The sequence below is a fragment of the Rhopilema esculentum genome, chromosome 7 (genome assembly GCF_057945365.1).
Source record: "Rhopilema esculentum isolate cy_ngs chromosome 7, ASM5794536v1, whole genome shotgun sequence".
Lineage (NCBI taxonomy): Eukaryota > Metazoa > Cnidaria > Scyphozoa > Rhizostomeae > Rhizostomatidae > Rhopilema > Rhopilema esculentum.
Window position 1 is genome coordinate 8,424,986 of NC_142821.1, and position 27,582 is coordinate 8,452,567.

Consider the following 27,582-nt stretch of genomic DNA (forward strand, 5'->3'; position numbering starts at 1 on the left):
TGATGTAGCTTGCAACTTGTTGTAGCTTGCAACTTGTTGTAGTTTGCAGCTTGTTGTAGTTTGCAACTTTTTGTAACTTGCAACTTGTTGTAGTTTGCAACCTGTTATAGCTTGCAACTTGTTGTAGCTTGCAATTTATTGTAGTTTGCAACTTGTTGAATCTTGCAACTTGTATAAAAAAGGAATAGCACATTGTTGTTCTTAGTTGGTCATATTGGCATGTTCAGTATCAACATCTTCTTTAAAAGTAGATGCTATCAACTTAGATAGCCTAGTTTACATGATTGATAGACGCAATGTCAAAAAACTATAGTCGTAGTAAGACAGATAATTTCGTTTGCATTTTATGCCAATTTTTAATGAAAAAATAACGATTAGGATCAAGTAAGGGATAGATTGCAACTATTATCCAAATCAATGATAACTGCAGTGCAGAGCTATATGGCTTCTAAATTGAAGAATGATACACAGCGTGGGTTATTTTACTAAAAGATCAATTATTATATTTACGACTTGTACAATCAATTAATTTAAGAAACAAGTTGCGTTGCTTTTTCGATTTTATTCCCACTATAAAGCGTGGTGTTTTTATTCAATGATTTGTACAACACGAACTTCAAACCTTTACAAAAATTCCATTACTAGCTTTGTCAAATTTAACTAACGATGTATAAATAGAGTTCTTCATGATTCTGCAGTGGTATAATAGATAGAATGGAAAAATATTTGTGAATAAAACCAAGAACAGCAAGACCAAATTCACCTGAAAGAAGACACATCGTTAGAAGGGTGAGTCAGAGACATTAGATATTGAGCTCAGAATTCATCTTGAACGAGAAACTCAAACCCGGTTTGAAATTTCACCCCGGATAGAAAATTTAGAGAGTAAAATAGTTAAGCTGTTGTTTATTGTATTGGCTACAGGATGGCGAGTAAACAAAGTCTCGTAATGGTGCTCAAGACGTTTTTGCTTATGATTGCATTCTTGTCAACAGATTTCACGATGGTTTGGAATGAACATCAATAATTGCAGTAAAAACTTGAGAAATCGCACGTGTGCTAAATAACAAAACGCACCAGCCTAGCAAAGCAGGAATCTTACCAAATATAAAGGAATCTTACAAACAAGGATAGGTGTGATAAAATCAAGTAGTACGCATGAAGTGCTGGACAATCATAATTTAATGAATGATCAATGAATAATAAGCAAATAAAAGGTTGCTATCTTACCCAAAAAGGATCAGAACCACAAAATCGGTAGGTAATAGTGTAGAGTGGGTATTCCAGGAGCCCAAAGAATCCCGCAACAAATATTCCAAGACCGTAGAGTGTGGCGAAGTATTCCGGGCGAAAACTGCGAAAAGAAAATCTTGAGTTGTATTTGAAATTCTACAGCCGAAGCAAAAGGAAACTTTCCATGTGATGAAGGATAAACCTAAGGATTTTGATTAGGAAGGGCTGATCAAGTGAGCAAAGGAGGATATGGGACTAGAGCCTCCTGGGAGATTTTTCAGCTTTCATGCCCTTCAAACTCTCTACAACCGTACGTGACCTTTTGCGACTCACTGGGTCATCAAGATGCATCAAAAGATTTGCTGATCTTTTACGTCGTATGCACACTTTTCAATAAGCACAAGTGGTAAGCGTTGCCTTTCAGCAAATACTTATGAAAAGGCTGACGACTTAAAGATAAGCTCCAACGTTTTTGAAGGTCCTTCATCCCACCCAAAACTCCCCCACCCCTACGTATTATTTGTTATTTTACATCGTATGCACACTTTTTTTATGCACAAGCTATAAGCGTCGCCTGTAAGGAGATATTTTTTGAAAGGGCTGACGACTTTAAGATAAGCTTCGATGTTTTTGGAGACCATGTCCTTCCTCCACCCACCCCCTCCCCCCTTGTTTATTTTGCGACCAGAGATTCTGCAACCTTATTTCAGCAGCAGGATAATCTGGTCATTGGCAACTGGAACCGTGGCAAATGCCAACGCTAAATACTAATTGACAAAATTAACAGATAAACATCAACTTTCAAGTTATAACACAATGTAAGAATAAAAACAATTAATTAACAACATACGTCATTGCAATGTACGAAGCATGCGCAGAGTAAAGGAATCCCCTTGTCATAACTTGCAATATGAATGATGGAATCTAAAACAAAAGAGGTAACAAATGTCACTTAATGAGAGTCTGCAAAATACCTGAAAAAATATGCAGCACTGCCTTGTGTGCTTAATGTTTGTGTGAACCCATTATAGAGGAAATTCATCAACCAAAAAGATGCTTCTGGATTGCAACTGTATTTCATTTTGCTTCGCTTACACCTCATTATTTCTAAACTTGATTTATACATCACTGCCTCCTGTTTATTTGAGATATTATTGACAACCCTAGTAAACTCCAGTGAAACTCTGTGTGCAATGCTTCCGTGCTCGGATACTTTCTAGAGGCCTGGGTTACAGCATCAAATACTAGGCCTAGGCCCTTAGGTCGTGATCAGCTCAGGTCATAGACATCCAAAAACTCGCATAGATTTCAGAACAAAATCAAAGTGCAAGAATTATTAGCTGACTTACCAGGCCCCAGGACCACGGAGCCAGCGACAGTAAAGCGAATGCTGCACACAATAAATTGGTCAGAAAGAACGGCAATACACCAGCTTGCATTCTTTCAACGCGTCGCTTTTCAGGAACATCCAGCAATGGACTCTTGTCATCAAAATTATCTCTTTTACATTTTATAGTATCTTTATCGAACAAATACCCAATCAACGGGCCAACAAGAATGCCGCAAAGCTGAGCGTACCCGAAATAGGTGCTATAGTGATTAACTGCAATATAAAAGTTGATAATAAGCAGGGGTGTAGTGCTAGGGGGGGCTCAGGGGGAGGGGGGCTCAGGGGGAGGGGGCTGAGCCCCACTTGCTTGTGCCGACCATTGGCAAATTTCTACATTTGCTATTGTTTTCCGCGTCATTTTGTGCAAGAGACCCATTGTTATTTTGATAGCATTACACTACTAATAATAAGATTAATAGAATAAGTAGATGATAAATGAAGAACATAGTTAATGAGAACGATTACATCTGACAGTTAATAAATGCGAAACCTAGGTAATTGTGATAACAGTTAATTGTAAAAAATACAATGATAAAAGGCTACATGTTTGAATAATATTCTAAAGATGTAAGTCAAGCAAGGGACCTTAAGAAGAGACGTTAAGAAGGTCTCGAGTGCTAAAACGGTCGTATATTTCTAGCCCCCAAATTCTTTGTTAATTGTTCAATTACACTCATGAAAATCAAACGTTTACTTGAACTTTATAGCTTCAAACAGAAAATCACTTGTTTCCATAAATACTGACAAAAATGAAGTTCTTACCGGACTCCTCGTTGTCTGGAAAGTGCACTGATATGAGCTCCTCAAGGCTCCCAATGAAAAACCACAGTCGAAGCTGGCAAAAACACATGAATACCAGCTCCAGCAAAAATAGCGGAGAAGTTATTGATTTTATGAGAGAATCTAGAAAAGTAAATTCAAAGATGCATAGTTTAACTCAGATTAACAAAAAGAAAAATGTAGGGACAAAGCAAGCAACATTTAAAACAGATTACATATTCTTAAAAACATTTCATTTGCTTGTTATTATTTGATGCTTTCACATAAAAAAAGGTTCTAGAAAGAGACATCTTTTACACTTTGATGGATTTTATTATGTAAAGATTCCATACGATTTCATAAGAGAAAAATAAGAAAACAACTTTACTTATTCCTAAAAACATTCCTATATTGCCTACAGAAAGTACTTTTACTACAATACTACAATGCAATACTAAGATACTACACGGATAATTTCAGGGACAGCCATTTTGTTTTAAAAAACTCGGCTACAAACGTTTTTAACCTTGATTGCATCAGTTTTTGTGCAAAGCTTAAGCACCAAACTCATTAAAAGAAAAGAGTCTAACACTACTTTGACGTCACTACAGTCTAACGCATCACTATTATATTGGAAAGCATCAATGTGATTCGATACAATTGAGCAGCACCCTCGTGGAAAGAATTTTCCTCCCGTCAGCCTTTGCCTTATGATTACATATTTATATTGATAAATTAAGAAGGCAAAGGCTGAGAGAGGGAAATTATTTCCACAAGGTGCTATATGGTACAAGCTTATCGGAATAGGTTTTGGCTCAACACATAAAGGAGTACAGTATAATCCGGTTATAGTCATACCAAATATTGCTTTAGAAATTGCGACTGTAAACGGAACAATTCATGTATCCCCGATGGCCTACTGATTAATTTGCTCTAGGGATGGGAGAGGTAGCAAGACCTGCTTGATGAAACTTATCATCATCAACCCAGTCTCAGTTTTCCTTCGAATTGCCTATCCTTGGCCTACTCAGGCAAGTAAAAACTTGCTGTGTTTTCAGAAGGACTTTTTGTCTGCAAAGCCCCGTATTTCATACCTCGAGTATAGTTCTTCAGCCTGATTCACTTCTGAATACAAAGCTATTACTCACCGGGCGCTGAAAGCTTCTTCGAATTTGAATTTTCATCGATCTCTCTCTCACTAGTTGAGAAAATTAGAAGTGTGAATTATAATTCAATTCAGTTCAACTTTATCATAATCATATCAATCAAACTAAAAATAAATCTTTTTATCAATATATGATATCGAGGCTGGGTTGCTATACAATAAGATCATATAAAACAAAAAAATAAAAAAAAACACGGTAACAAAGATTATATATGTATCAGCTATTGGCAGCGCAATCAACATATGGATATACGAAAAGTTTAGCTGACATAAAATGTAAATTGTAATTCTAATGATACAGCTGTCTTTTAATTAATTTGAGTGCAGCAGGTTAACAAAGACGACAAAATTATCACAAATAACACGAAATTAAAACAATTGTGAATATGCGAGGTGTTCGATAATTGATTCCGACTTGCATCATCACGACCTACCCCAGTATAGTAGCTGCTACTGTTCCAGTTTCTAATGAACATATCTTATTGTTACCAAACCTGCGGTGCCCCCCAAAAGTTCTATTTTCTCTACAGTGCTATATGAAGGGAGCTATGTAATTGTAACTATTGATCACGGCCAGTTTCAATGAAATTGATATTTCAAATTGCTTGATTTATTTAAAAATTTGTCCTAAAAACAAACTGTCACACTAAAAAGAACTAATTGTTGGTCCTGCAGTCTTGATCATAGCTATTCGAACAGGAATCATTTTGTTTATACTGTATTAGATGATCAAGGAGAACGTGATCAAGCACGATACTCATTGTTTGTTTTCAAGGTTAAAGAAAGTAGATCTTAAAATCTATAATAACTTTGATTAAATTTCATATCAGTACTAGCAAACTAGATACTTTATAAGTATCGATATATCTATACATCTTGCTCTGGGTGGGTTTATCATCAAAGCTAGTAGTTCATACAACATGTAAGGATACTATTTTATTTTTTGATGGTTAAAATAAATGTTTTGAATCAGGGGTGGTGCTAGAGGCAAAGATTTAAGACCAAAACGCTTACATTTTATAAAGCAAGTGATGAAAAATATATGTGAATTCCAGTAGAAAAAAATAATAATAATGGACACATCCACACAGGTTTTGGGGCATGTTCACCTTCAAAACAATTGACGTAACAAGATTGGCTGTCTTTAAATGTTTTTACATAAATAGAATGGCTAAGCTAATGTAAAAAAAGGAATGGAATTTGTTTTGGCTTGCTGGAATCAAATTAATAGCTGAAAATCATGCACGGAAATTTGGCATAACAGATGCTTATAATACCAGATGATTGAAAGCTAATCTTCGTTTTTTATTGGTAGTGCAGAACAAAAATTATACAGAATGTATATCACAAGAAAACAGTATTCCGTAGAAATATTGTAACATTAAATCAAGCAATGGAGATTTCACGTTAAAAATTTCCTGGCAAACATCAACAATTTCCTGCAGTTAATTTGTTCCAAAAATTTCCTGTGGACTAATTCCATTTTCCAGCCCTGGTGACTAATGTTACAGATTCTATGCGATATTGTCACCAGAATTCATGTGCCTATTATGACCATGGTTTATGCGACATTGTCACCAGGGTTGATGTGCCTATTGTCATCAGAATCGATGTGCCTATTGTGACCATGGTTTATGCGGCATTGTCACCAGGTTTAAGCGACTATTGTCACCAGAATTTATGTGCCTATTGTGACCATGGTTTATGCTACTATTGTCACCAGAAATTATGTGCCTATTGTGACCATGGTTTATGCGACGTTGTCATCGGGGTTTATGCGACTATTGCCACCAGAATTTATGTGCCTATTGTGACCATGGTTTATGCGACATTGTCACCTGGGTTTATGAGACATTGTCCCCAGAACTTATGTGCCTATTGTTAATATAATTTATGCGTCATTTGTCACGATTGTTAATGTGCCCATCTTTTAAGAAAAAGAAATACTGACAAAATTTTAAAAATACATGGATACTACAGGCGGGATGTTGTCACTTTAAACTTTTAAGAAACTTAAGAAATCTATTTTGAAATTGAATATTACCTTATAATCGTGCACTCGGAGCTTCCATTTTCATTTTTTAACTGATCATATGGAGGGGTAAGAGCAAAAGTCGACAGCGACACGAGAACAAATGAAAGAACAATGTAAAAAAGGCTGATGTCCCTCAGACTAATTCCACTTTCCCATGCCAGCTACAAAGAACAATGGAAAAGTCATAGGTATTATTTTGAAAGCGGGTATGAATATTGTAAATAGAAATTAACATATATTGACAGAATCTCTAAATTCCCCTTAAAAAACCCCTTATTAGCAAACAATGCAGCACATTTGAGCTCTAATCTGTAACACAGAGAAAAGTATTTGTGAAAAAGAACTGCTTTAGTTTTGTAAGGAATTTTTATTGGTCTATCTATTTTGAAACAACTCGGCAGCCAATATAGAAAGCTACCCTACGGAGTCAAGTAAAGTGTTGATCCACCCTCCAAACAAAACCTCTGAACTCTAAAAGACTTCTACGAAAAACAACTAAAAGGGGTGGGTTTTGAGTGTGGCACTTCAGTATAACTAATCTACCCACGGTGGCTGGCCTTTAAGCCGCCATGTTTTTAAATTCTTTGCTTTAGTGAAAGATTTTGAAAGCAACTAATGAAAAATTTTTGGGACATACATAAAGAACTTACACGGAGATAGTTTGGCGGGTTGACACTAAAAGAGTGTAAAATACCATTGGATATTGAAGAGAGAAAGTTCACTGGAAAGGCACGTTCACTCTAAATATATTTTTAAATGTATAAGACCAATAAAACCACGGTTACTTAAGCTCGGTCCTCTACTCGTTTCTGATACTAACATGGGCTCATTTTTAATCACTGCAATGTGTTTTTCTATTGTTTCGACCAGGAGGGTATTGATACCTGAAATATTGGCGGGGGAAGAGGGGGGGGGGGGTTGTGTCAAAAAATTTTGCCCGAATTTCCCCGTTTTCCATAAATTTCCCGAAAATTTAATTGATAAGGACTTGAATGAAAAACGTCAAAAAAGGTAGTGTATACAATGTATTTAATCATATTTATATCATATATCATATTACAATGTATATATTATTTATATTTGTATATACATGTAAATAAAATATTGATAAGTGCTCTATTGATAAGTTGTATTTCCAAAAACTTTACAGATTCGCAAATTGATATTAGTACTAGACAGCCATATTACTAACATATTTAGACGGAGCTACATTTCCAATACAATTAGGCTTAAGGAACATTTAAGAGCGGATTGTATCCACCTACCTTAAAAAATACCAAAATAACTGCAGAAGAGTCAAATGTTCCATGTAATATTGACAGTACCAAAGAACGAACATCAGTGTAAATATATCTGCAAACCTAGAACAAGAGATAAGTGGTAAATGAAAATAAACTTAACTACATTCAGTGGCGTTGCTACCCTGGGAACCAGACTCACTATATATGAAATAAAATAGAGAGTCTGGTCTAGTGCGCCCCATTCTCGTTCTGGTGTGCTGATATTAACCAATCAGGAGCGAGTGTACAGATTTCTGTACGTTCAAAGGTCACAGCGAAACAATAAACTTAGCTCTGGTGTAAAACATTGAACAGAACAGAACATAAATAAATGCTAGCGACCGTAACGATTGAGTTTGAAGATGCTGTTAAAACTGTACTCAAAGAATATTTTCCGCATGTTGTGGAACTGAACACAGAACAGCATTGAAAGCCTTGTTTGTAGAGAGAAGAGACACCTTCGCCATATTGCCAACTGGCTTTGGAAAGTCTCTGATATTTCAGGCTGTGCCTCTCGTTGCAAAGAAATTAGGCCTTGTAGTGAAATGCAGTAGATAAGAAACACCGCAAGGGAACAAACAACAACAAACACAGTAAATCAGTTATAGCTAATATTTCGCCCGGCATAAGGGGCTTCGCTTGTCGTATTGGCCATATTTGCTGTGATGACCTTCCAACGTGATGATTCTAACCGCCGCGGTGTCCAAGCGCGCTGCCTTCACAGTGAGGAAGTAGACGTTGAAAGTACACATAATTTATGAGGAAAATTACAAAAGACTTTTTTTAAGTTGTATACGATATTTGATAATGATTAACATTTAATAACTGCATTGTGCTAACTTCAATTTCATGCTTCGCACATGTTTTTGCTGCCAAAGGGCGTTTTAAACCTGATTAGATTGTTATCTTGAGGCAGAAAAGTCTATTACCACTGTATTAAAAATGTCGTCTTTGAAGAACTAAATAAAACACATTTGCTTTAAGATTTCCCAAAACTCCTCTGACTACTGAGTTTCTTTGTTATTTATCCGACAGTCTTGTTTCACAGGCCTAGTCTGTTAAATAGACTTCAGTTCTTTCAAGTAAGTTCACCAGAACGAGAATGGGGCGCACTAGACCAGACTCTCTATTATTTTATATAGTGAGTCTGGTACCCAGGGTATGGCGTTGCCAGCTAAAAAAACTGGGGTGGACAAAAACAAACTTTCTCGGCAACGTCCTTCAGAGAGGCCCTATAAAGGGGGATGACGTTATTTCATATTTCATGATGATACCTTGCAATTATTTCATATTTTAAATTACCAAAGCAAATTATTTTGAAATTGTCAGAGGTTTCATTCTGCCTTCAGGTGTCAGGAAAACTTGGACCGACTCACATAGAAAATTGACCGAGTCTTCAAAACCAATCTTTGCAGCTAAAAATATTGAAAATGTATAAAGAATTTGTTCGGAAAAAAGCCAAAGGGCCCCGTACTTTCGTAGAAATAGGGAATTCATTCTCTTTGGAACTGTGGTGATCATTTGGTACTTTTGGGGGGAATCTAAGGACACAGGATGAAATATTTATCTTTGTTTTGTTCAACTTATTCTTAAACATATATGTACCAAAACTAATAGTCCAAGTCTCGGAGGTTACAACCAGAATGGGCCCACAGACATGCCCGGAAGACACACTGTGCTAGAAGGATTTGTGAATTTTGATTGAATTTCGGGACATCTTTTTTGGCTCTGCTGACCGCCTAGAGCCCTAATGACCAGAAAACTCATTTGTTTGATTGATTCTTCATACTATAGTCATACTTTTACTCCCAGTCACTTGCAGTCTTAGGTGCATTGAATAGCAAGAAATAATGCTAAAATAAAGTTAATGCGTAGCTAAAACTAAGTGAAATCAACTATTACGATGTTCTCAAGAAGAAATCAAAATAAATACTACAGATTGACTGGAAATTGTGCATAACCATTAGCAACCAGCCTAACCAAAATTGTGAAGGTTTAAATCATAAGAGTAAAGGCCACTGATCATTTCAAGCCTTGGGAACTTTCTGGCAGATAACGGGAAGTCACGTTCACGTTACAAGCTCGTTCTGATGGTATCATTAGATTTGAAAAATTCGAAAGTCGAAATTTAGTTTTCATCCAATTTAGTTTTCACTGTCTCCCAATCAAGACCTTTCGCCATCTTGGCTGCCTTGTTGTCGATAAATTTCATGTTAAAAGTGCAGTGCAGTATCTTGCCAGATCACGTAAAATTGGCATCCTTCTCAGTTTCCCTACTTTTGTTGCTAGTTCAGTGTCATTTTGTTTCAAGAACAAACTATTAAAACAAACTAGGCCTAATTTGTATTGGAAATATCTTTGGATTTGGTCTAAAAGAGAATCAGATGGTTCTGAAGAGAGAATGAAGTCTTTTTACGTTGGCGGAAATTTTGTTATTATTTTGTTGCCCAGAGTAGACTTCATTTTGGGCGTTCTGTGCATGATTTAGGTCATGTGACTGCAGTTATCCGGCACAGTGTAAACGGGAGGGCAAAGTGGATAAGGAAGTTCTTTACCTCGAAAAACTCAAAAATACTGATAATGATTGCATGGGGAAAAGAGCATTGATATAGCATTTACAGAGCTTTTCTGACTAAATCGTTCATCAAATTATCTTTTTGGGAGGGGGATGCGCCACTAAACGGGTCCGTGCAAGACGTGCTTTCTCAGTTACATAAAATATCTCAAGTTGTGATGATATTTCCTAAAAAATGAGTCCAGCTTTGTAAAACACAGGAACAAGCCGATTTTGATAACACCTTTAGAACCTGGGAAAATGGGGATCATGTTTGATAAGGAGGGAAATGTTAAATGATAGAAAACAGATGACAGTCAACAAACATTAGCAGTACTAAAATAAACGGTGACCTTTTCACTACCGTTTCTTAAACTTTGGACTCGGCCATGCCCCCTTTTTATCTTAACTTTCCCGTTATTCTCGATCTTGGGGACATCACATTGCAAAATCGGTAGGCTGGGCCAGACTGATGAAATCCTTCACATTCCAGACAGAGAAATTGTAACGGATCCCGATGGGTCATCTCACACTATCAAGTGTAAGCACTCGTGTCCGAGGGTCTAGAAAACTGACCCTTATCTGATATTTGATTCCAATTTGATTCCCCTTTTTATTTCTTTGAAACCAAAAAAAAATTATACCCTTTTTCCTGAAATCAAATAGTTGAAATGAGGCCAAACAAAGAAAAATTAGGAACTTTATCAAGAATCTCATATCATACACCCTTTTTTCTATTTTCTATGTCCTAGATGTATGAAAAAATTGAGCCCCTTTCTCAGAGATCTTCAAGACACGGGTGCTTACACTTGACAATGAGAATGGACCCGCCGGGTAATGGATTCAGCAGTGTACAGAAAGTCAACTCACTCTGGCTATTCACTCAAATTCCCGGGCTTGGCTGAACACTGACCCAGAGTTCACTTTAGCCTAGGCTCATATGACTCAAAATTTTACCTGGTATTTTGCCACTGCGATCAGTCCGCCTCCAATGCAAAACAGGATGAAGGTTGGAAAGAGAATAAATGCCGTTTCTGTAAAATGTAAATGAAAGTAACAAAATTTTAAAGCAACTAATTAGCGGCAAAGTTACAAAGTAAGAGCTGTTGATACTCGAGCAGGATAAACTTTTCCGAGCAACCTATTGAAGAAATATGTTTTTTGGCTTTGGAAATTATTTATTCTAGTCAAACTCATGCAATCTCCCAGCAATTTTCTCTAGAAATCTTTAGTTTTATTTTTAGGAATAGATCCTTCTTTGCCATCCTGATCCCGAACAGATCCTGCTGGTATGGATCCTCCTTCGCCATCCTCTGATGTTTCCTCCTCCTTAAGTACTTTTGTTTTTGTTACTACCTATCATCCGAATGTACAGTTATTAGGACACTGAGAAGCTGTGTTTATCAAGCAGTGTCCTGGTCATTCCTCTCGATGTGACCACACTACACCTCGTGATATCCGTATGCTACGAATGTGGAATTACAAATAGATGGCCAAGTAATATTTTGGTCAAGGTAAGAAAGGGACTTGAACCACAGATCCTTGCACCCGAAGCCCTTTGCTCGCGAATAGAGCCCCACTTATATGACTAGAGATGGGGGAAGCCTTTGATCTTATAGAAAAGAGCATTTTTTTCTAAAACAAAGCAAGGAACGAGATACCGGGGGCCAGGGGGGTCTTGGCCTCCCCCCCCAAGAAAAACTAAAGCTGCATAAGTAAAATACTTTTATTTTATATATGGCTGTCATTAAATTGAATTATCAGGGTTGGCCCCCCAAACAAAAAGTTGTAATCCTGTCTTTGAAACAAAGTTATGTCAATGCATGGTAAAAGCAGGGGTGTACCACTACTACAACATTGGGTGGGGAGTAACGAATATTTCATACTATTAATGTTGCTGGTGTTGTCGTAACTCTCGGAAAAATTTGTTTTGCCCTGGAATCATTCAAACAAGTTAACGGGACGGAGATTCGGGTAGAACAGTCAAGCTGCAGATCACTTCTCCAAAACTCGACCAAAATAAAATATGTTTTAGCTAAAATGCATCCTGGTCTTCAACAAGAGGTGGGGTTACAAGGAGCAGTCCCCGGTATTTCCCTCCTTTTATTCCAGCATGAAAAAAGTTCTATCAAAGAATGAAAATCTAAAGACAATCTACTCTTTCGGGCATTCTTGTTAGTTCGTGATAAAAATTGGTACTGTAAAGAAATCTTTGTGTAGGATTATAGGATATCCAAATAGCCCATATCAAAAACATAAACAACTAAATCTATAATGCAGTAACAATATCTATCGATCTTTTTAAAAAGGAAAACCGTTGTGGAGTCGAAGAAAATCTTTGGCGCCGTTACCTTTGGTTATGAAAGCAAGTCCAAGACCACCAATTACGTAGATGGAGCTGCAAAGCAACAAGAAAAAAGGTGATTCACTGGAAAAAGGCTGATGAATGAAATCATTAAAATGTAGTTGAATCAAACAGCACCTTAAATGATAAGAAGGTAGGTATTCTGTCGCTGTGTACGAAGAATACTGGTACTCTTAAGGTGCTGTTGAAGACACTTATGAATACGTCGAAATGAGTAAATTTTCTTCGTACACAAAAATTCGTTTATTTGTTGCTACAAAAATAAAAAGAGATGCGGTGAATTTCTTCATTGCCAGGTCCGTCTAGAGTCAATGATGAACTTCATCTGCCTGCCTTGTTTTTGCCTTAGGCATAGACTATGTCTCAGGGCACTAGAAGTTAAGTATTGCGAAGCTAGGAAGGGCAGAGTTAAAGAGGTAAACTGGTTCTTAGAAAAAAAGTGTCTTCTCTGCAAGTTCTTAAGAGGGAACCAGTAAAACAATGTGCGCTTTACCAAAAATAGCACGGCTTTTGCAATGTACGAAGAATGTGGAGGAATGGTACTTCGATATTATGAATTGGCGATGTGGACAAAACTGATGATGATGATGATTGATGATGATGATGATTATGATTATGATGATGATTGATGATTATGATTATGATTATGATTATGATGATTGATGATGATGATTATGATGACGACGATGACAATGATGACGACAACGAAGATTCCAAATGTATTAAAAGTCTGAACTTTTCTAGATGCGCTTCCAGTCTGTTTCCCAGACAACTAAGAACCTTTATGCTCTATGAGATTGCGATTCACAGACTTAAAATACCTAAAAAACGGTGGCACGAGCTATGACTCGCCAAGATAACAGAACTCATTTATTGGGGCTCTTTGAGTGGAACCTAACTGGGAATCTGTTTTTTTATTTGACGAAGGACATTTTTTGCTTGATAACATAACACGAATAATTATTCTTATTCGGTTGCTTTTTCAAAATGCGTTTCGCAGATTTACACTTTCTTGATAAACAGCGGGCAATGCTATGACGCAGTAAGTTTACCAAACCCAGACCTTTGAATTCCACTATCAACCTTTGCAAGAAGGAGAAATCGATGCGTGCCTAACGATCCCTAACGACCCGCGCTGACAAAACGGTTCCAGCATAATGATCTCACTGCAGTGCAATTACTTGGTTACGAAGGGGAATCTTTCGTACGTAATTGTGAGCAAACTTTTAATTCACAGACTTCGTAAACTTCCTAGTTGCGTGAGCAAAGATTTCTTCAACTCGGCAATTCAACTATTTCATTAAGAAATGTAGACACCGATCCCAAGATTAATTAATGGATCATTCTGGTAACTGTTGGTCCGACCTGAGACTTTTAACAAATTTCCATTGTTTCTATGTTTTTCCTATACCAAACCACCTTATCCAACGGGGTCTGAAAAATTTCGAATGAATTTTGGATCAACCCCAGAGAAAATTGAAAAGTCCCTGCAAGCATTTTGCGACAATTTCGCAAAGCCTGGAAATCTTCGAATAACTTTCACCGACTTTGCAAAACTTGCGAAAAACTAAACAGATTTCAAACACTTAACAATATATTTTCCACGACTCATTCATGAAAGCTAATTCTTGCAGAAACTCGTGAAATCGCATATTCCCGCACTTTCTTTTGTATCCTACATAGCAAATTGCAAATTATACGTCTAATTACGTTGACGCTTGACAAGATGAAAGCACCATTCTCGATTACGAGAAGTTTCTGATCTATTCTGGCTACCGTTCAACATGCACGTGCAGAACCAATTATAACTGCACAACGTCACGAGCAAAACTAAAGGCGACTGGTCGAATCGAAGAGGATGACCACAAAGGGGATCTCAGGCTAGCAGCCGAACCCAATTTAATAGCACGATTATAGACCTAAGTGTCGATTAGCGAACCTCAATTGCCCACTAAATCGGGAAACTCACGATTCTCGATTGTTCGTTTGGGAAAATTGGGAAAATCCTTTGATTTTGACATTCTATGCCTGCATTGTTTCGATTGTCTCCCGCCTTTGAATTCGGCTTCTATGTTACCATTGTTGAACTCATCAAAATGCCGATCCATTGTTACACAATTGGCAACAATTCTACATATATATATAGATATATATATATATATATATCTATATATATGGATGCCCATCGAGCTGAGCAAAATCCCCCCTTCATGTACTCATTCTTCGTACATAAAAAGAGGATGTACCTCCCTTGACTCCGGTTTGCTAACCCCTACGTTTCACGTGCTACAGTCAACGTTCTTTTGAATAACTACTTTTCTGCTGGTTATTATGTACGAAGAATGAGTACATGAAGGGGGGATTTTGCTCAGCTCGATGGGCATCCATATATATATATATATATATATATATATATATGTAGAATTGTTGCCAATTGTGTAACAATGGATCGGCATTTTGATGAGTTCAACAATGGAAACATAGAAGCCGAATTCAAAGGCGGGAGACAATCGAAACAATGCAGGCATAGAATGCTAAAATCAAAGGATTTTCCCAATTTTCCCAAACGAACAATCGAGAATCGTGAGTTTCCCGATTAAGTGGGCAATTGAGGTTCGCTAATCGACACTTAGGTCTATAATCGTGCTATTAAATTGGGTTCGGCTGCTAGCCTGAGATCCCCTTTGTGGTCATCCTCTTAGATTCGACCAATCACCTTTAGTTTTGCTCGTGACGTTGGGCAGTTAAAATTGGTTCTGCACGTGCATGTTGAACGGTAGCCAGAATAGATCAGAAACTTCTCGTAATCGAGAATGGTGCTTTCATCCTGTCAAGCGTCAACATAATTAGACGTATTTCCAATTTGCTATGTAGGATACAAAAGAAAGTGCGGGAATATGCGATTTCACGAGTTTCTGCAAGAATTAACTTTCATGCATGAGTCGTGGAAAATATACTGTAAGTGTTTCAAATCTGTTTAGTTTTTCGGAAGTTTTGCAAAGTCGGTGAAAGTTATTCGAAGATTTCCAGGCTTTGCGAAATTGTCGCAAAATGCTTCTAGGGACTTTTCAATTTTCTCTGGGGTTGATCCAAAATTCATTCGAAATTTCTCAGACCCCATCTTTTTTTATAAAGAAAGGGTCAATATGTTGGATAAGATAGTTTGGTGCAGGAATAACGTAAAAAAAATAGAAATTTGGATCGTGTGAGGTCAGACCAACAGTTACGAGATTAATCAATTAATAATCTTGGGGTCTGTGACTACATTTCTTCATCAAATAGTTGAATTGCCGAGTTGAAGAAATCTTTGCACTAGCAACTAGGAAGTTTACGAAATTAAAAGTTTGGCTGCTCACAATTACGTACGAAAGATTCCCCTTCGTAATCAAGTAATTGCACTACCGCGAGATCATTATGCTGGAACCGTTTTGTCAGCGCGGGTCGTTAGGGATCGTTAGGCACGCATCGATTTCTCCTTCTGCAAAGGTTGATAGTGGAATTCAAAGATCTGGGTTTGGTAAACTTACTGCGTCATAGCATTCCCCGCTGTTTATCAAGAAAGTGTAAATCTGCGAAACGCATTTTGATAAAGCAACCGAATAAGAATAATTATTCGTGTTATGTTATCAAGCAAAAAATGTCCTTCGTCAAATAAAAAAACAGATTCCCAGTTAGGTTCCACTCACAGAGCCCCAATAAACGAGTTCTGTAAACTTGCTGAGTCATAGCTCGTGCCACCGTTTTTTAGGTATTTTAAGTCTGTGAATCGCATTCTCGTAAAGCATAAAGGTTCTTAGTTGTCTGGGAAACAAACTGGAAGCGCATCTAGAAAAGTTCAGACTTTAAATACATTTGGAATCTTTGTTGTCGTCATCATTGTCATCGTTGTCATCATAATCATGATCATAAACATCATCAATCATCATCACCATCATCATCATCATCATCATCATAATCATCATCAATCATCATAATGATAATCATAATCATAAACATCATCAATCATCATCACCATCATCATCATCAATCATCATCATCATCACCATCATCATCATCATCATAATCATCATCAATCATCATCATCATAATCATCATCAATCATCATCATCATCATCATCAGTTTTGTTCACATCGCCAATTCATAATATCGAAGTACCGTTCCTCCACATTCTTCGTACATTGCAAAAGCCGTGCTATTTTTTTTCAGTTTGTTAGGCTATTAGCCTGAGTTCCAGACCCTCTGACTATAACTATCGGTAGTAAATAAGGCTCGGGCTATTAAACTTTTAGATAGCTTGTCTGTAAAAGTCCCCGACAGAGCTTTTACTTTTTAAATTCAAACCATAGAAGGTGCGTAAGGTGGCTTTATTTCAGTTCTATCAACAGTATTACCTGGATGCATTTAGGATTCAGTTTGAACTTTCAGTAATTAGAGTGCATGCGGAGGTAGCTTCAAGGTAGGCGCACAGGACCTTTATATGCGAAGAACAACAATGACAAAATTGACAAAAGCAATGCATTATTACCAATCAAAACTTTATTGCCACTACATCCGCATCTTCAATTACATGATGCCACAAAAGAGTCGATTGTTTTTGCTAAAAGCTGTCCCAACTTCCCTTCTGGCAATGAGAAAATAGTTTTCTGGATCGTTGGCTTGCTGACGACGTTGAGTCATCATCATTTTGTGGCCGCAAGCAATAGAAATTGGCACACTAATCACAGGGAAACGAGCATGCCTTGCATACCAAAAAAGGCACGGAAAAGCGCCCCCCTCATATATTTATGCGTTCCCCTCACCCACCACGTAATGTACTCATTCTTCGTACACAAAAATTTACCCGCGTTGGCAACTCTATAGATGCACAGGAGTTTCGATAAGAAAGTCTATTGATTTACTTCATTAGATATAAACTGATAAATCAAATAACGAAATGTCGTCATTGCAGCTTTTGGCACAATCTGGGTTGTCTATCCTCAGGCGCGCAACTACGGGGGGGGGGGGTCCTGGGGGTCCAGACCCCTGCCCTTTTTCTCAAAAGGGGAAAAGTGCCCTTTTTCTTGGATAATTGCTTGAATATTTTAGTTATTACGCTAAAATGGTTGGTCATACAGTAAATAACACACTCCGGAGATGTAATGGACCTCGCAGGAATACAGATAAATGATTTAGTCGAACTTTCGCGCACTTGTTGGGTCGAACGTCATCATGTTGCAGTTATAGAGTCTATCTTCAAGCCCCAACTCTACAACGTGTTTTATGATGCGTCACGCACTGGCTTTGAAGAAGAATGGTTCTGGGACTCAAAAACCAAAATAAAGGCACAAGATTTTGAACGGGATAGAGCCTCTACGACCTCTGGTAAAAAGTAACAAGAAAGAAACCAAGACATTTTTCAAGCCTGTCACATAGTTGACAGGGTCATAGAAGACCTTTGCATGAAACGAGCGAATGCAGAGAAATATTTTCGGACTGGTATTAGCAAGCAGTAAAGATGGCACAAAAAGTTGATGTTCAGCTGTTCCGTTCCTTGTCAGTATTACAAATCAGCTGAAGGCAAGACTTGGAGACAGAAACCAGCTGAAGGCAAAGCTCGTGGAACTGTTCAACCTCCTCCCATCTGTAGTGCGAAGCAAAGAATTCAATTATAATATTTTAAAGAGCAAAATGTCTTCGGATATGGAAGATGATGGGCTGCTATTCAAAAGTGAGCTGGCGCTGGGAAAAGGAGAAGACAGCAGGGTCGCCGAGAGAGGGACAAAGGGGCAAATTGCCCTAGGGCCTCGAGGTCTAGAGAGCCTCACAAAGCAATGAATTCCGTTTTTAAATGGAATTTATTAAAAGTAACAAAATTACAATTAAAAAAGTAAAACATCTTAAACGAATTAGTGAATTAAAGCTATTTGCAAGGGTGTGGTGACAAAATTTTTGCTCGCTTCGCTCGCAAGAGGCATTGTTTTTTCCATTTCCCCCCTCCCTCGGGCCTCCTAAACTTCTCGGCGGCACTGGATGGCAGACAGAAAGAAGTCATGTGCATAGTTAAGATTAAAAGGAAAAAATAAATCACACCTCACCACAAAATAAATCGTACACCACAACTTTTCTCTATTGATCAGTTTCCCTTGTCTGGCGTACAATATTTACAGATTTACTAACTACTCATATTTTCGGCGTATCTAAACAAATGCCCCGGTGGACCTTTAACGAAGTTTAATTAGTGCCCTTTTTGTGTCTTGGACCCCTGCCCTCTGAAGTTTCTGGTTGCGCGCCTGATCCTCGTATTGTTAACAGTACTAGGAGAGCCTTCCATCCACTCAAAAGGATTGCGTTCCTACAGTCATTGTGCCAAAAACCATAATAATGACATGCTGAGACAATTATAAGATAAAACTACGAAAATTAAAATGTACTGATTAGCCTATTAAGGACAATTGCCAGTATGATGATCACATGAAACTATTAGCAAGGCAGTTAAGGATAAATGCTTCCTTGGGTTAGTGATTTTTGAGGCAGTAAAGGATGATAACTCGTCTGTATTAAAAGCAAGGAACATCGGATAGGGGTCTATTAGGGCCACGTGCCCACAATAATGTTTTTGGAAAGCTCTGAGACAGTGTCCCTCCCTACCTGTGCCCTTTTAACTTTGCAATGCTTCCAAGGTCCCTGTTACCGAATCTTTGATTGGCTGTTTCAGCAAACACATCCCCCGAAATTGACCAATCAAATAACGGAAAATTATGAGCTAGTTCCCCCGAAATTGACCAATCAAATAACGGAAAGTTATGTTCTAGTTCATGAAGTGCCACGAAAGACTAAAAAGCCCATTACAAAATATTTTACAATACAATTATACCAAAGAGATACTGCTTAATATTTGTTGTGAAACTTATCCATACTCAAAATGTACGCGCAGTTTTTAAATAAGACGAAATTGGAAGGATCCATACATTGAAGCATGGCCATTTTTTGTCTTCAACTATGCAGACTTGCGGTTGTCAGTTAAATAATCAGCTCCTTGCAATATTTACACTTCCATTGCTGAATCGACTAATCAACCAGGTTATAACCATATAATTTATTTAATCAGGCTTATGTTCTGCGAAAAATGTTCAGGAATTGCTTAATAACTGGTTTTAATTTTGTTTATAATACAGCGTTGAAGTAACATTTGTATCTTTGTAATGTCATACAGTAAAAACCCGCATAAAAAGTCTAGGTTCTTCTCTGGCAGCCTGAATATGTTCTTATTTAACAGGCTGTTATTCTAAATTCTAGCCTTTAAGGTTCTTAACAAGGGTCTTATATACGTCGTACAGGCCTTGCACAATGTTTTCCACTGCAGAAATTCTCACTGACACATTTAAATTAGCTTTATTTTTTATGTTAAATTTTAACCATTCAAATTCATTTTTCTTTTTAAGTTGTCCATTTAGAATGCAACATACCATAACCTGATTTACTCCAAGCTGGTTTAACTTGCCCATGTGAATAGGCTATAAGAATACCATAGTCTAAACACTCTTTTTCATATACATAGGAATCTTTTCAAGTTTCAGCTTCTTGGGGGTTCTTACAAAAAGGGGTTTAAAGATGAAATTTCAGCCTTGAGGTTCTTATAAAAACAAATTCTTTTATGCGGGTTTCTACTGTACTACAAGTGTAAACCCAATTGAGATGATAAAAGCAAAACTTATAAAACAAAGACAATTTTTAATTTTTGATTTGCTTTAATTGAATTGGTATATAGATAACAATTGGGAGGGTATTTGCCAAGGATAACTATTTATATGAACAAAATAAAATGCTTGCCAAAAGACACCGCACAAAATTACACTGCATTTCCCTCTGAGGTTCGGTGCGGTCCATTGGATTCCTTTCAGACAGCTATGATTACTAGCTCTACGACCATTGTTGTTAAGGGGAAGAAGAGGTGCATTGTCGCTCTTTCATACCACAAACAGTTATTTGTTTCAAAACAGCACTTAAGCAACAGGGCATTCCAAGGACTTTCGATAGAAATGGTAGGTCTCTCAAAGAAGAAGCATTAAAGAAACTAAAATTTGAGGCCAATTTGAGCAAAGTGGACGAGGTCAACTGAGTAACGAGAATTTGAACTTGAATCTGACCACACCAACGCAGCAAGGTCTTTTTGCATTGTACAAAGTGGTTGAGAACTACATTTCTAGTGAGAAAACCTCACATCGATGTAGCAAAATTTCCTTCTTTATTATTTCATTAAATGCAAACCTTTTTATTTGATAAAGTACCTATTGAAGCTCTACTGTCACTGAGAGGAACGGTTTTCAGTAAAGAGGACCCGTTTCTGTTGCTGTCAGTGGCAACTGACATGCAAAGATTCACGCCGATTATGATCAGTGGGACATGTTAATTCAAAAAAGCGAACAAAGTAGAAATAACACAAAAAGCCATGGAAAACACAACGGCATTGTAATGGCAGTTCTAACTGACGCAGTGGATACGAAACGCATAGAGGAGAGGGCAGTGTATAGATCGTGCCTGAATAATGTTATTTCATTAAGATAGAACTGCCCGAATGGAGCCTGAAGCCCTCCCAGCACCCATGTCTTATGGACCAAGGGAATGTTCTGGTTTCCTACATGTTCGAGCTGCAAGTTTGTGAATGTGTTTTTATATTTATGGAGAGTTTCATTTCTTGAAAATAACAGCTGCGGTTACGTAGTGGCTGAGAGGGGGGGGGGGGGCTGTAGCTCACCTGAAAATGCTGAATTTGTCAGAAAGTTTTGAAATTTTTATGACTTAATTTCAAAAGTTTCTTTATCCTTGCCCCCCCCCCCCACTAGATAAATGGACTCTTTGCCCCTAGACTGGCAATTCGTAATTGCAGAAGGGCAACTTGCCTAAAATAAAGCTATTTTGTTCAGATCCAAGTTATTTAGCCTCTTATCTTGCTCTTTGTGAGAGGGACTTAGCAAAAGCAAATAAATTGGGTGTGGTCAAAGATATTTCACATAAGTGCTTACAGCGAAATTGGGCAGCGAATATAATGAATTCGGATACGGCAAATGTTTTTTGGATGTCATATTGGTAGGAGAGCGTTTCCTGGCCCTAGGTAACCTATAATTCGTTGATACCTTCAGTCAAAAACTAAATTTGATATCAACAATTGTGTAAACATTTTTGGGTACAAAAATTCGACCAGCAGGAGAATTTACGTCGTGCTACTTGTACCCCTTTTATGTTTTATAAAAAACTGAAAATAGTCTTATGATGGATGTTCTTAATTTTTTCGAAAATTTGAGGTTGGATTATTCTTCATTTATTCTCAAATTATTAGAATCAAGAAGGCCTGCAGTGAGTCTCATGAAATTGAGCTGCAGTGGCCCTAGTGTTGTTTCTTTTTTCGCTTTACTAACAAAGTGAGTGAGATTTCGTTTATTTGCCGACAATTTGAAACTTCACCGAAAAAGCACCCCCTAGATAAATTTTTAAACATTGTTCGAAATCACATTGTACGGTAGCTCAGCCTCCCCGCGGGCTACATTTTGAGCAGGGCAGTGTCGCCCATATGGATGGGTTCAAATTTTTAAAGCTCTAAACATGGATCTCAAAAATGCATTGATACCCATAAAAAACAGGTAAGCTTTACGGTCGAGAAAGCTTAATTTTGGGTACAAACTTGTAATAGAAACTGGCTTTTAGGTACCGTAGGAGTATCTCGTTCTTAGCATTAGAAATAAAGCATGTTTGCCACGTAATGTAACATGGCAATTGTAGTTAATGACTTTCAGTTGGTTTCGTAAACTTTAAATATTTGCAAATATTTTTTCCCAAATCCTTACAAGTAGGTATATATACAAAAGAGGGGTAATTGCTACGGTTGGGCATTTTGTTACAGATTGAGGGGGCTAAAACGTTTTGGGGAGCTGAACATGCTAAAACCAAGAGAAGGGCATTTTTGTATGGTTTTAAGTACATTGTGTAAATTATTGGGGGGCCAAAGCCCCCGTAGCCCCCCTGCTTCTTCGGTCCCTGCCCCTCCTCCTCCCCAGGCTCAGCCTCAGCTTGCTCTTAAGTTGTTTCTAACTTTTCACTAATTTCTAAGCTTTTGTTCTTATAAAATTTTTCTTTTAAAAGAGTGTAAGTCGTAAGATGAAAAATTTTGTTTCCAAGCTCACGAGATAACGTGAGCTAACGCGAGTAGCCCATCTCAGATCACAGTAATACCTGAAATGAACTCATCTTAGCCTATAATGGAAAGCAAGCTTTAATGAGTCCTTACTGTGTCCGAGAAATAATATGGCATAACACAAAACGCAAATTTTTTAAAATAAAATTGTACATGGGAGAGGCAAGTATCAATGTACATGCTGCATTGTATGGCTGACAACACCTCCCAAGGGGAGGGGGTGTTTCTCTAGGTACACCACATTCTCCCAAAGGGCCCGCACCACTAATCCTAATTTGGAGAGGCCATCAATGTATTCCAACCTTTTGTGTCACCATCCTCTTACACCCTCTAGCTCCATTGTGGTAAATATATTGCTTACGCTTTTTTACTGGTTGAATTTTGTTCAATGTATTTGTTGTAATCTAATATATAATAAAGTGGAGGTGATTTGAAACTTAAATTTAGTGAAAAAGGGGATACAATGACCCCCCTGCCCTCCCCCTGTGGCGCGGGCTCTATCCAACTCAGGATTCTACTCTAAACCTGAAATTCGATTGCAAGTTATGCATATTCTGTAAGATTACTTTCGATTATCACAAACATTATGCTGAAGTGAAGGTTTTTATTAAGCAAACTTACCATCCAAGAATCTGTCCCGCTCTAGGTCCGTATTTGTCAATAAACAATCCAATAGGAAACTTGAAACAACAAAGGCATGCTACTGAAATGTTAAACACTAAGTTGAACCTTTTGCTTTGCTGTGAACAAACAATCTCTTCATAACCACGCTGCCTTCCAAGAAATCCTAAACTCGTAGCATTGGTTTGTTGGAGACTTTTCATTCCATTGACAGTTCCGTTCTCTTTAGGACACAGATAATTGAAAAAGCCTTCATACTGAAATACGACAACCACTGAAGCCCAACCATATGTAATACCCGAAAGCAGCAAGATTTCAAGAACTGTAAACACGAAGTAAACAGATTGGAAAATTGTTTTGTTTCCCAACTTATACAGTGGCATGTTTCTTTGATATCGACTCTCTAGTCACATCGAGACGACAACGATACACACTACAAATCAACGCACCAAGGGCCACAAGACAAAGGTCATTAAGCCGCTAGCTCTCTCCAATCCCGGGGGTAAGCTTTTGCTTTGAAGGGGTTTTGTGAAGTTTGTAGGAGAAAATGATGTCAAACAAAACAATGTGAATAATAGGTTTTGTTATGACTATTTAAACATTTGGGCAGAAAGCGTTATTTATCACACAAAATAAAGTTTACAGACAACAGGATTTTTGAAGATAATTAATAGAGAGTGCGGGAAAATAACCGACCCGAGCGAGGCTCGAACTCACAACCCCTGAAAATAAAGCATATATCACATAAAGCAACCATCAGATAACACAAATTGAAGTACACTTATTTATAAGAACAATTTTATAAGAACACGAGCCTCGAAATTGGTCAAAAGTTACGAACAAATTGAGAACAATCCAGCCTCAGATTTTGAAAATATTACGAACAATCAGCCTGAACTCAAATTTACTGGTTCTTATAAAAAAAGTGTACATCGGTAACAAAACAATAAATGGAAGCAGGGAACCGAGGGGTAAGTCACTCCATGAACACCTCGTCGTACACCGTCCAATTGTTTTATCTGAAAATCCCTGCAGGGGCGAAACTACCGGGGGGTGTGGGGGGGGGGGAGATTTCGCAGGGCGCCAAGAAGGGCTTTATTGCCACGCAGAAATGCCACCTCTGAAGTTCGTAAAGGGCCGTTTAGGAATTTTGAAATGGAAATATCGTATTTGTTATGAACCTCCTTTCCTGACATTGCATTTTAGAGAACGGAACAGGTATGTAAGGAAAAGCTCCGTTATTTGCAAAGCGAAAGCATTTCTTACCGAAAGTCATAGCCAATGGATGCAATGATTGATGCATATGTTTATGAGGGCAAGGTTGAGTCCATACAAGTTAATTTAAGTTGTAAATTATTTTCATGACAAGCACGGCATCACTGGAGGGGAATAAGAGGCTGAAGGCCCTCACTTTGGTCAAGATAAGAATTTTTTTATCATTTTTTCTATTACTTTTTAACAGTGCATGAACTAAAAAACATAATAAATCGTTAAGATACCGATTTTGTTTCATCTAATTGCTAACTTTTTCACGTATATTTTTATTATTTTTCTTTTATTTGCATTAATTCAGTAAATCACTTTCTGTATCATTGCAATGTTTTAAATTTGGATGTGTAAACATGGCCTTCTCGATGCAAGAAACTGCACATTTCTGTTCAGGAAATAAAATTCCCCCAATCAAAACAACAACTTCCTCTGTGACATTCACAACTACGTGCAATCTGGAACAAAAGGTTGTCGTTTCTTTCCTTCCCCTACGTCTAATACTAGAGTTTTAGCATGACATCCCCCTCCCTATTTTTCCCAATAAACAATAATATTTTCAATAAACAATCAGTTCTTTTAGCACAACAGTATTTTGCTAAATTTTTGTCTGAAAGATGCTTTTTAGCCCTTTTACAAGGTATAATTTCGAAAATTTTCTTCACGTCGGACCCAACCATGGTGGGTCCTCCTACCTCACTAAACTTGATTCTTAGCCCCACTGGACTAAATTTCGTTGCACTGTCTACATCATGTACCCTCCTCCCCCCCCCCAATTAGCTGTTTATTAGCTAGTATTTTGCAAACCAACATTAAATAAAGTGAATATAAAAGAAACAATTTACGCTCAAGTAGAAAAATAGATATTTCATAGGCAATGAAGTTTCAAGTTTGTTTTTATTGCTTAGAAGTTTGTCCTTGGTAAAGACCAGTGTACATTGGTAAAGCTTTCACTAGTAACCTATAGACAAACCGTTGCTACGAGGTCTGCAGGGCACCACTCAGTTTTGCAGGGCAGAAACCCTTTTCACCCCCCCCCCAAACCTATTGGCCAAGTTACGCCCCTGAATCCCTGGAAATCCTTTAGTTTTTATGAACATCTCATACTCTATTTGCAAGTGTGAGAATTGATTCTCTCTTGAAACCTTTATTTAATGCCCTTTTCCTGAAGGGCCCTGAAGATTGTGCTGTACTTAATTCTGGGTATGCTTCTGGCGCGGGTCCAGAGAAAAAACCTGATTGAATAAAGGGGATACTTTTGAATAAATCAAAGAAAGGGTTTCTCGATAGTCTCTTTTGAAGAGTACTTGGCAAGACCCCTAAAGGTAACAGGGGCGGGTACAGAGTAAAAGTTGACGGTCGCACAGAAACATTACCTAACAAGCGGTCTAGGGGGCCTCCCTCATGGTCAAGGGTAGAGCCATGATGGGGGCCCAGCCCCCTCTCCCCCCCCGAAAAGGGGGCAACTAGGTTTAATTTCAAAGGCAAAAGCCCTAAAGCCCACAATGTCGATTATTGCAACCATCAGAAATAAAAGGAATAATTTCGCCTTTTTTCAAGAAAGTCATCTTGATTTCTAGAACATTATTTTAATGTCTTGTATGCGTTAACTTTCTAACCTAACTGCGATTTGTCCCGCTAAGCAAGACGGATACACTTTCGGAAGTTGCCTCACCAACGAGGTTTGCAGGCCTTGTAGTAGTTTTGAGAGTGGCGACGGGACTGGGGCCCTGAAACGTTCAAATTGTTTAGTCAAACGTTATTCCCTTTTTAAAGATTTTCCAAATTTTCCAGCAAATCCAAACACGCAGTTGAGACAAAATATCTTGAGATTCAGAAGTGTACACTTCCTGTGCACCTCTTCCGCATGGATAAAGAAAAATTGGGATTCTTCTCTTTCACAACTTTCAACCTCATCCACTTTCTTCCCTTGCCAGCAGTTGTGCGGCACAGTAATCTAACATAGTGTTTACAGACTTTTCGTGCCGCACAAATATGTGCAAACTCGAATTTTAATTGGTGAGATTTGGTAAAATATTTTCATAACAAAGAGCCTTGCATATTTGTGCGGCACGGGCGACATACCTAAAAATCATACTGTTTTTGAATTTCTTCTATATTGGATTAAATGGTGGCATTTTGTGCGAGATCGACCAAGGTTCGGGTGGTTCGGTCCTGTTTTTTTTGTGTAAAGAGAGGTAAATTTATCATCTGTAAGGAGGGAAATAAGAGATTGTGATAAACATGATTGCCTTATTTCAACGACTGAAGACTAAAACTAAATTCTGAAAATCTGACGGTCTTCCGTGCGACCTGTGCGACACCCTGAATCCGCCCCTGATAGGTAATTATCAACATGTGAGGCTGAAAGCTGCAATGGTGCCCAAGCGCATTTTCATTCTGTGATTTGGTTCGTGCACTTGGTTGCCGAAAAAAGAAAATAATTTCTCTTAATCACTTTCACGCCACAGCTTTCATTACAAAGCATTGAGGTGGAAAAACCGTTTCATTTGTTGAAATTAAACGACTATCGTTTTTTGTAGTGAAATAATTGTTATTTGCCAAGGACTTACCAATAGCTATTGTCTCTGCTGGGCAGCATGACCCCCGGCTGCAGTGTGTCTTGCAACACAGCACACCTGACTGCAGAACGGCCCACGTGCAAAGGCCGGTGGAGTCCGGAAGAAAATACCCTTCTTATGTATTTTATCTTTCTTCGCATCAGAGGATTTTCTCAAGCGTAGA

General features: G+C 37.9%; 1 protein-coding gene across 2 annotated transcripts; it reads right to left on the bottom strand.

Annotated features, from left to right (window-relative positions):
• Positions 1-319: 319 nt before the first annotated feature.
• LOC135683817 (equilibrative nucleobase transporter 1) lies at positions 320-27,559 on the bottom strand. 2 transcript variants are annotated; one of them, XM_065199169.2, is made up of 11 exons: positions 27,411-27,559; positions 12,768-12,814; positions 11,374-11,450; positions 7,848-7,943; positions 6,592-6,743; positions 4,531-4,580; positions 3,386-3,526; positions 2,583-2,836; positions 2,084-2,157; positions 1,231-1,354; positions 320-763 (listed from the first exon to the last, which is right to left on the bottom strand). In XM_065199169.2, exons 1-11 carry the CDS (start codon positions 27,557-27,559, stop codon positions 617-619), a joined length of 1,311 nt encoding a protein of 436 aa, XP_065055241.2. In that variant the 3' UTR covers positions 320-616. The 2 variants fall into 2 exon arrangements, with proteins under 2 accessions (XP_065055241.2, XP_065055240.2); XM_065199168.2 differs by lacking the exon at positions 27,411-27,559 and adding an exon at positions 23,572-24,114.
• Between the last annotated feature and the right edge of the window lie 23 nt (positions 27,560-27,582).

What these genes read in the sequence shown, in the direction of transcription:
- LOC135683817 (XM_065199168.2), bottom strand. Translation starts at nt 23,954, where the DNA reads ATGCCACTGTATAAGTTGGGAAACAAAACAATTTTCCAATCTGTTTAC. An exon ending in ACTTGCTTTCATAACCAAAG is followed by an intron (nt 11,451 to 12,767) that starts GTAACGGCGCCA and finishes TACATTTTACAG; the next exon opens with AAACGGCATTTATTCTCTTT. An exon ending in GAAGAAGCTTTCAGCGCCCG is followed by an intron (nt 3,527 to 4,530) that starts GTGAGTAATAGC and finishes TTACTTTTCTAG; the next exon opens with ATTCTCTCATAAAATCAATA.